Raw genomic sequence first — 12,617 nt, 5'->3', positions numbered from 1 at the left:
GAGAAGGGTTTAGTACAACCCAGCTCATCACCTTATTGCTCACCCGTTTTGCTGGTACAAAAGAAAGATGGTTCATATAGAATGTGCATTGACTACAGTGTCTTGAATAAGATAACCATCAAGAATCGGTTTCCAATACCGAGAAGTGATGATATCTTGGATAAACTCCAAGGGGCATCTGTTTTCAGCCACATTGATTTGAAAAGTGGTTATCATCAAATAAGAGTAGCTCCTCAAGATGTACATAAGACAGCTTTTAGGACTACATTTGGATTGTATGAGTATTTAGTGATGCCTTTTGGTCTTACTAATGCTCCTGCTACTTTTAATCGCATGATGGATCGTATTTTAAAAACTCACAGAATGTTTACAGGAGTTTTCTTTGATGATATGCTAGTTTTCTCCAAATCCGAGAAAGAACACAAGCACCACTTGGCTATTGTTTTTGAAGAGCTCCACAAGCATAAACTTTATATCAGTCCCAAAAAGAGTGAATTTTCTTGACTGAAATTCATTATCTTGGCCATATTGTTTCTAAGGACAGTGTACACATGGACCTTGCCAAGATTCAAGCTATTGTTGATTGGCCTAACTTGACTTCTGTGCATGAAGTCAGAAGCTTTCTTGGTTTATGTTCATATTATCGCAGGTTCATTAAGCATTTTGCTCTTTTGGCTGGTCCATTGCATGATCTTACAAAGAAGAAGATTGCTTTTGTTTGGGGTATTAGAGAAAAGATAGCTTTCCAGAAGCTAAAAGATGCCATTAGTCAATGGCCAGTTCTTATTGTGCCAGATTTGCATAAGCCTTTCGTTGTGGAATGTGATGCAAGTGGTGATTGCATAGGAGCAATGTTAAATCAAGAAGGCCATGCTGTGGCTTTTGAAAGTCGAAGATTGCAAGATGCAAAGATGCATAGTACCATCTATGAGAAAGAATTAATGGCTGTGATTCATGCTTTAACCATATGGAAGCACTATCTCTTAGGTGCTGAATTTATGGTCAAAACAAATCATCAGTGTCTCCGGCACTTTCTCACACAGAGAAAACTCTGCTCGTCAAAATACAGAGCAGACTTCACGACTCACTGGCAGGCGTCCCCGCTCAGTAAGTAACACGTCAAGCAAGCAAACACAAAAATACATGTCATGCAAAAACAGTTTCAAACATGCAAAACATGTGTGCATGTGCAAATAGTAACATGGACATATCTCCCGTTCATGGAACAAGTACAAAATATCTGTCGGCACAAAACTGGCAGGACGTAAAACATAAAAGCCTGTTCTTCCTATGGAGTGACTGTCCCATAGGTAAGACACAGTTCCAGGCACGAGTCTCCCTATGGTGTGACAGTCCCATAGGCAAAACACGGCACGAATACTGGCTCTTACATGGCGTGACAATCCCATGGGTCGAGCACAGTCCAGGTCATACACGGGTGGCACCAGTCTGGCTCCCGTCCATACGACACCATCCTGCTAACACACGGGTGGCACCAGTCTGGCTCCCGTCCATGTCAGCAAAATACTGGCCTCTTCACACGAGACATCGGCCTGGCCTCAAGTGAACGAGACGCAAAAACTGGAGATGGACCAAATGGTCGGCCAATTGGTGACAAAGCTCTTCAAAATAAGCATGTAGTCCTTGGATCTCTGTCTCCCACAATGGACTTAGGCATTCCATGATGTTTAAAAACATGAAAAAGAAAGAGTCGAGCCATATGATTGGGCTTGATAGTCTTTCTTACGGGAATAAAATGAGCTTGCTTACTAAAGCGATCAATAATAGTCCAAATAGCATTATTACCATAAGCAGATCGAGGAAGATCTGTGATCAAATCCATTGCTATGCTATCCCAAGGTGCTTGAGGAATAGGCTGAGGCTGAAGTAAACCAAGCAACTTATGCTTGTCATACTTAACTTTCTGGCATACCACACACTCACGAACATATTTTTCTCTATTAGCCCGCATAGAAGGCCAATAAAAATATCTTTCCAAAGCTTGAGTAGTGGGAAAAATACCTCTATGACTTGCATAGGTAGGTGCATGTGCTTCATCCATGACCTTTTGACGAAGCTACTTGACTACACAAATGGCTTGATGGTGATATAAATAATCATCCTTGATGGAGAAAGGATGGACTGATTTTGTAGCTTATAAATCAGCCCATATCTCTTTGAAATCTTCATCAATATTATACATTTGAGGTATAGATGAAAGGTTCTCATGATAGGCAGTGGTGATAGCATTCACCTTGGGCCTACGAGATAATGCATCAGCTATTGAATTATTCTTTCCAGAAGTGTGAAGAATCTGAAAATGAAACATGGAAAGAAAATTAGCCCACTGCATCTGCTTGCATGTGAACAGGTGGTGAGTATATAGCACATGTTGTTTTAATGTTTCATATTCTAACCCTTTGTTTTATAAGGTTTAATGTTCACACTTAAAAGTGGGCACCCCCTTTGGGCACCCACTTAGGGGCCAAGGTGGGGAGCCCCACTTAAGTGTGTGTGGGGGTGGGTGCATGGGCACCTACCCAACCCACTTTAGAACTGGCCACCCACATGCAAATCGTGGGGGCCAGCCAAATCAAAGTGTTAAAGTCCCTCTCCAAACCTTAATAAAAGAAAACGGCGACCAACTTGGAGATACAGGAGTTTAACATTACATGAGCATATACATCCTGCAAACATAAACCAACTTGCACATGACACAGCACTAGGGGCTGAAGTTGGGGGCTGAAGTTGGGCCAACCCCCCCCCTCGAGGTATCTTTATTACCAACAGAAGTATTTATATGTACAAGATGCGGGTGCGCGGAGAGTAGACACTCATCCAATCAACACCAGATTTATCCAACTGTGAAAACATAGGTAAACACATTACCTGCAATTCCTCGGTCACCAACTACTCCTGTTGCAACACCCTCGGTCACCAACCAAGGTTGAGCGATCACCAACCGCTCCTGTAGAAATACCCTCGGTCACCAACCAGGGTAGAGTGATCACCAACCACTCCTATACTTTGATAGAGCGGTCACCTACCCTCTAACAAAGTGCTGTCCCAAACCTGCAAAACAGTAACCAGCCATGGTTTTGGCTCACTGGCCACCCACAGGTTCCACCAGATCACATCCCCAAGCCCGATACTTGTCTAGGGACATGTTTGCTCAAGTTTCGTCGAGAGAAACCTCCTGCAAACCTGTAAAAACAGCCAATAATGGCCCTTACAACAGTCAGCCAGCTCCTGTTGAGGCTCTGTTCACTCCGTCCAAATCCTGTTCTCAACAGAGTAGCACAAAAACAGTCCCAACAGCCATGCGCCAGCTTCTCGAAACAAATCTAACAGGCTACAGCCCTGTAGATGCAGTCGGCCAGCCCTGGAGAGAGAGAGAGAGAGAGAGAGAGAGAGAGAGAGAGAGAGAGAGCAATAGCAGCCAGCCCTTGGACTCTTGCTCTTGGCATGTACTCCACCTGTACCTCATGCAAATGAGTAAAATTGTTGTTTTTCCTCTCCAAACAACTCCTAACAGCCCACGCTTTTCACATGAGTGCTCTACAAGTCAGGGCTTGCCCACTTTGGCCCTCCCACACCCAGAATAGCAACTCGTGGAGCTATTTGGGAGTGCCCAGGTGCCCATCTCTCATAATTGGCCTTGGTTCATTAAAATAAGTCCAGCTTGATGTGAACTCACTTATAAAATTATAAGTGTGTCCGCCCACACTTTAAGTGAATGTGAACCTTGCACCGAATAAACCTTAGTAACATGAAATAATGAATAAATTGGGTTAAGTGTGCACACTTACCACTTGCAAAACACATAAGGAAACCATATAAGTCCCAAACAAGTGTGCACACGCGTATCCACGGGTTGTCCAGGCATCCCCGGTGCTCGTGGACATTCACAGGCAAAATACCAAGCAATGTCTAGGCATCAAAAACAAGTCATCCATGCATGTGCAACTCACATACATATGTTGGTGCACAAACATAGTGGATGAAATCTCCCAACTTACATCTTGAACATCCAACTAGCCCGTTCACTGGCGTCGTCCACATAGGACCAAAAAGTACACACCAGGGTAACCACCCTTCCATGAGTCCAGAGTCACTCATCAGGGTTACCACCCTTCCATGAGTTCATAAATCATGCCAAGAACTCACACCAGGATACCAATCCTTCCATGGAGCCCTTCCACATGTATTCAATCATAACATCATTCCAGACGTCTGCCAGAGAAGTGGTGACATTCCCCCCGGCTTCTAATCAGTTGCCCGCAACTGAAAAGCTTCCAAGTAGGCCGCAAGAAGATCTGGATAATCTTTAAAATATGCCTCGTCCATCCACTTCGCATCAAGTGCTGGATAGTTCCTGAACTTCACAAGGTACTTACGGACAAGCCTACCTCTAGCAGCTTTCCGTTCCTTGTGAAAAACAATCTGCTCAGGCTGCAACACCTCTTCCAGCTCATCAACCTTGGGTTGATCTTCCATAACCGGCTCCATCGGCTCTCAGGACCAATCTATCTCTTCAAGAGACTGACATGGAAAGCATTATGAATCCACCAATGATCTGGAAACACCAGCCTGTAAGCTACCTCATTGATCTTTTCCAAGATCTGAAATGGTCCATAATACCTGCAAGATAGCTTCAGATAGTTATCATCTTTCCTAGTCTGCTAACAAAGGCGAGCCTTTTGGAATTTTAATAAAACCCAATCTCCATCCTTCAAATCCATTTGCTTTCTATGCTTATCTGCAGCTTTCTTATGCTTATCTTGGGATCTCTGTATGACTGTCCAGACCTATTCAAAGGCCGTATCCAAATCCCTTACATACTCATCTGTTGCAAATATCTCATCCTTCGTGCGAAGGATAGGTGGCAAAATAATCTTGCCATAAACAATCTCAAAGGGCGCCTTGCCCGTAGAAGTATGCATTGTATTGTTGTAAGCAAACTCTACCAGTGACAAATACTTTTCCCAATCTGATATGCGATCAGCCACATAGCATTTCAAAAGATCAAGCACTGCTGAATTTGCAATCTCTCGCTGCCCATCTGTCTCTGGATGATATGCAGAAGAGAAATTCAACTTCGTTCCCATGTTATCAAACAATGCTCACCGAAAGAGACTTGTGGTGCGAGAATCATGATCCCCCACAATCGTTTTTGGCATACCATGATACTTGAAAACCTATGCCATAAATATCTTTGCCATATGCTCTGGCTTTATGGTCTTCCGTACCGGAATAAAATGTGCCTGCTTACTGAATCTACCACAATAAGTCCAGATGGCATCATTCCCTTGCTGTGACTTAGGAAGACCTATGATAAATTCCATGGCAATACTCTCCCAAGGCTGATTCGGAATCGGCAGCGGTTGAAGCAACCCCGAAGTCTTATGCCTGTCAAACTTAACTTTCTGGCAAACCATGCATTGGCGCACATAGTCATCTATGTCTTTACACATTCTTGGCCAGAAAAAGTCTCTCTCCAAAGCCTATGTAGTGGCAAGGATTCCTCTATGCCCTGCAAAAGGCGGTGCATGGCATTCATCCATCACTTTTTGCCTCAAATCCTTATGTACACATAAGCGATTATGAAACATCAAATACCCATCACGTACGGAGTAATTCGGGGCTGTTATACCCTGCTGAAAACCAGCCCATATATGCTGAAAATCATCATCTGTATGATAAGAATTTCGCATATCTGATAAGTCCTGATGATAGGCTACTGTAATAGCACTTGCTTGAGGCCTTCGGGATAGTGCACCGGCCACTACATTCCTCTTACCAAGAGTATGTAAAATCTGAATTTGACTTGTTTTTAACCCACTTCATATGCAAATTTTCAGCTATGAGTGCCAAGTTTATCAACTCCTAAAGAGTCTGATTTGGGTACACCTGTAAGCTCTCTTGAATGATGGGGTGCAAACCTGATTCGAACTTCCGTTTCTTCTCCCCATTAGAAAGAGACATAAAGGGAGTAACTTTCAGCAGTACCTTCCAGTACTTAGCTATATATGTCTGCACTGTCTCCCCTTCATCCTGCTTCAACCAATCCCACTCTTTGCGTACATTCTTGGCAAAGTTTGGAGGCAAGAATTGAGCATAAAACTGAATTTTAAAGTCATCCCATGTGCGGGCAGCACTTGCATCCAAAAGCTTGGCCATCCACCAATCATAGCTGTCTCTTTGAGATGCATACCCACATGCCTGAGTTTAGACTTTTCAGAAAAATGTTCATTGCAAAAAGCAATTTCAAACTGTCTCACAAAAGCAAGCGCCTTCGTAGTATCCATCTTGCCATAGAAGTTCTCAAACTTCACATCTTTGTCTCCTGACTTGGAACTCTCGGCTTTTCTTTTTAGAACAAGACCTGTCTCTAGCCCCATGTCTAGGCTTAGGAGACTCATGCATGGGTCTCTTCCCACGTACACGAGACGCTCCTGGAGTGGTGAGAATCTTCACTTGAAGAACCCTCTTGACGTGAGGATGCATAACGGTGACGAGGATCTACATCTCCTAATGTACTGGAATCTACATGTGCTTCCACGCGGGGAGTCCTTTTTGTACCTGCATCACCCAATACATCCTTTTTGCCTTTCAAATAAGATATGGCCAGCTCCAAATAAGATATGGCCAGCTCTTTAGGATCTTCATATCCCATCTCTGCTGCTATGGCCTCAAAGGTTGCATCGTCACCTGAACCCTTCTTTTTCTTTTCATTTAAAACCCTTTGCACATCAAGGTCATTCTTGAGAGATCGCAATTCAGCTGTCTCCTCACGATAGCGTCTAACTTTATGCTTGAGAGCCTCTAGCTCAAAAAGTACATCGGCCTAGTCAGAATATGTGGATTTAGCATACCATTGTGCATCTGAATGCTCACCAGACCTTGCTTTTGCATGCTCATGTTACACAATCTATATGCTCAGCAAAAAGCTTTCCGTATGCCCAAAAATCGTCTTTCTCAAGCAAAGAAAGAAACCAATGCTCAAATACAACTGTCACAAATGGGCACATGTATACGGAACCAATTCACTACCAAAACAGCATACATACGAGACCTGGGAGCTCATAGGGAATGTTACGCTCTCAAGAAATGTCTGCAGAGTGAGCTTGCGCTGCTGATTTTCCTGCCCCCGCCTACCCTCGCCTGCCCCTCTGCAGCCCCCCGCCTGCCCTCCTCCTGCCCCCGCCTGCCCTCCCATGACCTCCTGCTGCTCCCGCCAGCCCTTCTGCAGCCCCCTGCATGCCCTCTGCTATCTTCGCCTGGCCATCTTCAGCCCCCGCCAGCCCTTCTGCTGCCCCCGCCTCCCCCTCTGCAGTCCCCGCCTACCCCTCTGCTGCCCCCACCTGCCCCACTACCTTTGCTTTCCCAACTGCTCCCCCCCTTCTTGTCCTGCCTTTGCCCCCCTCTTCTACACCCGCCTCTCTATCAATACCTGGATTCAGGTCATGATGTTCTCCCGTATGATCGACAACAAACCATCAGTCCCACACTAGATTATCCATGCAGAGTTTGCTGCAACCCCGATGATAGTGGATGCACTCTTCCAAATAGTCACCTACCTCCATCGTATCAATCACATGGATCCCCACAAGTAACCGAGGCTTGCCCTAGAGTCCTCGAGACAACTAGCACTTGAGGGCCACTCAGGAGTATGGTATGCATTAGTTTCCACTTGGTTCTTAGTATATGGCCTCCACATGGACCGCCTACCACCCCTTCAGTACAGTTTGGACTCCCCTTTTCTCCGGCTCTCTCACAAGGATACCAACCGAGTTATCTGGTTAGATCTTCTTAGCCTCTACACCCACTGCACATGGATCACACCTCCAGAGCTCCCAACGAAGATGCACTTCTACAAAGATCACTTCCTCACACTCACTGAGGATGGATTCATCCAGCAACCACGCTACCTAAGTGTTCATATGTCCCATGGCATGCAGATTACAATTGGCCCGATACGGATTTCATCCCACCACCTCAGAGTGGAGACAAGTAGAGATGAGTGCGTTTTCAAAGCCGAGAAGCTCATACAAAGACCCAGAGAGCAGAGCATCTGCCGATTATGCCACACAAAGGTTGTGAGACGGAGGAGCATTACATATGCCGCCACCCAGTATACTATGAGATCCGTGGGAGATTTCTCTGTCTATTTCATGAGGGATTTGGCCCACTCTCCAGGATCATTGACTTCCCAGACCAGTGTTGCCTAGGCCTCTTCCTGCTTGAGCTCCACAGACACAAGGACACTTTGTTGAGAGAGCTTTGGCCCAAGTCACCCCACCCCCTCCCTCGCCAACAAACCGTCACCAATTTCTTCCGCACCCAGGAGGTGGAGGACACTGATACAATGGATCTTGTGGACCCACCTTGAGCTGCTCCGGATCCACCTCGCCCGAGAGGAGTTACCTCGGACTAGGCCTCCCCACTCCAGCGTGCCCGACGCACCCAGCCATCAGCCATAATCCCCTCATCAACTCCAAATCCAAGACATGCTCCACCGCCACCAAGCTTCCTTTCCGCATGACATAGGTGAGGGAGACCTTTCGGCCATACTCATCAACCCCACGCTTGATATTTTGGAGAGTGGTAAACCATCTACTTGGGGCTGATGCTGCTCTAATGTTTCTATGTTCCTAGTATTCCATGATGAGTTTCCATGCATAGTTTTGTATCACCCTAGTGAGATATCTATGTTTATGTTTTGTTTTTGTTTTATTTTCCATTCCATGAGGAGATATGCCATGGACATTATTGTATCACTTTGGTCTCATAGGCCAATTGGGTCTTAGTACTCTCTCTCTCTCTCTCTCTCTCTCTCTCTCTCTCTCTCTCTCTCTCGGCGGTTAGTAAGTTTTTAACCTGTCAAGAGAGCAAACACAAACAAGGGTTGAAACAAGAATTAAATGTATTTACAGTGTCAGAAAGCTCGTCAAAGAGGCGAATGGTTTCCATGGAAGGAGGCGTCTGTCTAATCCGCTGAATCAACTCATCTGATCTGCGAGGGAATACTGGTGTATCAAACCTTAGTCGAAAAAGCTTCAAATTTGCAAGAGAGAGTCCTTATTCCGTACTTTTCTATTGCTTCTCGTGCAAAGGCTTGGAAGCCGGTTGCAGACTTGAGCACATCGTAGCCATACAGGCCTGTCACGCTTCGCTTGTTCACTCCGACCTCTTCGGAAGAGTGGTACCACCGAGCAGCTCGCCGTGCACATGATTTGCAAATAACTTGCCGCAAATGATGCGAAGAACGCATTTCGCAACACTCGAGCAACGTTGGACTGCACCTAGCGTTATGTCATTCAAATTTTTAGTGCAAAATATACTTCTAGGTATGTATGTACGTGTAGAAGTGTGATCAAAATACGTATGTATGAATCCACACCGTAGACTCAATAAATCAAATATTTGTTTTTGTATTGGTTGATGCCTTATTTTATATGCATGCAATAGCTTGTTTGTCCATGCATGCAATATCTGAATAAAGAAGATGAGTATCTACAACAGAATGCCAATCTAAGCAGTTTGTTTGGGGTGGATGTGGTCTCGACCTCTCTCCTATGAATAGCTTGAAGCCATCCACCTAGTTGAGGACATCAAAATAAAAGAAATAGAAAGGAAGAAATAGGCTCAAGAGAGGCCAAAGCTCGCAAGGAGAGGTGTTCTACATGTCCACATGCCTAAGGTAAATATTTACGAGAAGAAGATGTGAAGCCTGCAAGTCTTTGTTTTGACTTTTCCACAAATTCAAAGAGTATGACCAAGCTTGCTCTAGTAGAGATTAGAGGAGGAAGAAACCTCATGTCCTATGAGATGTGGATGTCGATAGGCAAACCTGTCTTGGATCGCACAAAGGCCTTAGTGCAAACTGTTTCAGGACTACATAATGGGTGTGAAGGTGTCATGAAACTTAAGTTCCACATAAACTCTTATCCCATGGAAGGTAGTTTCTTTGTCATGACTACACGAACTATGTTGGAAGAAATCTTCCTCGTCGGAAGAGGATGGATCACTAAGCATGACTGCAGCATCGACTAGAGGAGGACAAGGACCACAACTCTCAAGTTCGAGCAAAGAACCGTGGAGTCCTTCTGGCTAAAGAAGAACTATAACAAATCACCTCAGAGATCTAGAAATTGCTCAATCTATTATGAGTGGCTCCAATCGAACTGGTAAGTTTGATCATCTGGAAACTCCACCCAACCCTTTCCAACTCTACCATAAACAGAGGCTAACAAGCCAAAAGCCAAACCTCTCTAAGGCAGAGAAGCCCAAGCCTAAACTGAGGAGGAATCGGGAAATGGCCCAAGAATCACCAATCATTGCTCCCTCCACTTCGCCCACCAACACTTTATTTAAAATTATGATAGGTGTGGGTACCAAAGTTCCAACAATTCTAGAAGTTGTACCCCATGCCTCTCCAAAAGCCAAGGTAAACCACCAAAATGGGTGTGGATCCCAAAAGTTAGTATACCTAACTTGTAAAGGACAACATACAGCAAGCTTGTGTGGATCATCCCAAAGTGAGGGAGAAAAATAGGGTGAAGAATTAATCGAGCCACCCAAGGATGGATAACCATGAAATGCTCCCTGGAGGCATAATGCTATAATCAAGCATGAGGCTTGATCTCATTGCCAAAGGTTAAGGGGCCATCACCAACAATAGAGCACAAGAGTCAAAGAACGTCAAAAATCATCATCATGCTCAAAGCCAATCCATAAGCTAGCCAAGCCAAAGTAGATATGGCTACCTAAAAAGATCAACAAAGGCAAGTGCAAGGTAGAAGAGCTATTGATCAAAGGAATAGCTCCATAAGCAAATTCAAGAACTCCCATCTACCTCAAGTCTCCACTAGGAGCAACCATTGGAGAAAATCTTAGAAGTTCCTACCCCCATGCCTACCCAAGAAGTAGAACAGCTTGTTGAGGAAACCCTATCCCAAGACACCATAAGATCTCTCAAGTCCTCAATTCTTAAAGCCTTATTCATGAAGAGATTGCTATAATCTACATCACTTCGAACCAAGGGTCAAAAGAAGCCATTACTCACCCACTAGTAATGCAATTAGGTGGGCAACCTACTAAAATGTCAAGTCATCCGGAGGCCAAAATGGGCCAAGGGCATACGAGTCAAGAGTCGGGTTACTAAGCTCCAAAATGTTGTCACTAGAAGCCAAAATGGGCCAAGGGATAAGAGTCAAGAGTCTGGTTACTGAGGGAAAAAGATGCGTCCAAGTGTAAATCCTACGCACAACACAATGTTATTTATAAGGTCTTTTTCTATCAAGTTGCTTTTGTTGGAGATATAAGCATAAAGTTCAGGTCAAGTCACCTATGCGAGATGCGGTAGGCATAAATGTTAAGTCAAAGGACTGGAAGAATGGTCCTCACAACCACACACTATTCACAAAAGGATAGGCCTTGACTCCGAAAGCCACTCAGGTTCATCTCTAGATGGGTGAGCTATCAAAGGGAAACCTTTTATGTTTGGCCTAGTATAAGACCCATCATCTAAGATTGATTCCTTTTCGTACCACATATCTGCTTTAATCAAGCTTGTGATGCATCTCAGGGTGTCACATGACAAGATGCATGTTATAGGCATGTTGCACACCATTCACGCACCAAGAACCCCAAGATAAAAACCTCATCGTCGACATCCCATGGACCCCTACTGAGCTCTCTTCCCATAACATGCCATGAGTGCATTGAGCATATTTAGAACATTGCATTGCAAGGTGCAGCATTAGGCATAAGAAGTTGTTGAGGCCCAAGCATTGGAAGCACTTAAAAATCCATATTATACAATTTCTTGGATCATGGTTGGCGATCCGACTTGTGTGGACGATCCCACTTTCTTAGTGATTCAACATCTTCAATTGTCCGTCTCATTTCTACATTCCATGATCTCGGTGACATGTCATCATAAATTGGTGATCCCAGTCAATGGCCAATCAACAATCTAGGTGCATAAATCAGCGATAATCATCACGAGGTGTACCCATCAATCGCCAACTCATGAGGTAGTTGAATCATGATCCAAGTGAATCACGGTGATTCAACTACTGAATCATGTTCCAAGTGAATCACGTTGATTTAACTACCGAATCGCGATTCAACAAATCCCAATCCTTTTAGATCGTTGGCTCTTAAATGGTCATCTTTAGTATGAATTATCAAGGTTCATATGGTCACATTTCAAATTGTTGTCGACACTTAGATCGATTCTTCAAGTCCCGATCATCACATCCAAATTTCTCAATTCCAATCATGCAAAGCACACATTTAGATCGACCAATCTTGATTGTCCTCTTCTGCGATTGCTCAAGTTTTGATCATCACTAGGTTTTGATCTCACATCCAAATCTTCCATTTCTAACCACACACACATTTAGATCGGTCGATTCCAATCATCCTGTTTTGATGGCTTGAGTTCCAATCACCAAGTTTTGATTGCCACATACTATTTCTATGGATATTTGGGAAAGTAAAGTGTTAAATTCCATACTTCAGGATGTATTTACCTCATGGATTACCTCCTAAACGAGACATGGACTATAAGATTGAGCTAGTGCCGGGTGCATAACTTATTAGTATTC

General features: G+C 44.3%; 1 protein-coding gene across 7 annotated transcripts in view; it reads right to left on the bottom strand.

The window, feature by feature from the left end:
* The window catches only part of LOC147641195 (Zincin-like metalloproteases family protein), a 192,261-nt gene extending 182,938 nt beyond the window's left edge, over positions 1-9,323 (bottom strand). For 5 of the 7 annotated variants that reach the window (XM_086818928.1, XM_086818937.1, XM_086818948.1 and 2 more), the window contains exons 1-2: positions 9,093-9,323; positions 8,935-9,016 (exon numbers count right to left, since the gene is read on the bottom strand). In XM_086818928.1, the coding sequence (XP_086675054.1) occupies positions 8,935-9,016; positions 9,093-9,274 (264 nt within the window). In that variant the 5' untranslated portion in view covers positions 9,275-9,323. Of the gene's footprint in view, positions 1-8,934; positions 9,017-9,092 lie in introns of those variants that run through there. The other 2 variants (XM_086818954.1, XM_086818962.1) reach the window with 2 other exon arrangements.
* Between the last annotated feature and the right edge of the window lie 3,294 nt (positions 9,324-12,617).

This window comes from Cibotium barometz, chromosome 2 (genome assembly GCF_041138505.1).
Source record: "Cibotium barometz isolate CiBa-2024 chromosome 2, ASM4113850v1, whole genome shotgun sequence".
NCBI classification, from domain to species: Eukaryota; Viridiplantae; Streptophyta; class Polypodiopsida; order Cyatheales; family Cibotiaceae; genus Cibotium; species Cibotium barometz.
This window is presented reverse-complemented; position numbering and strand designations above follow the sequence as displayed.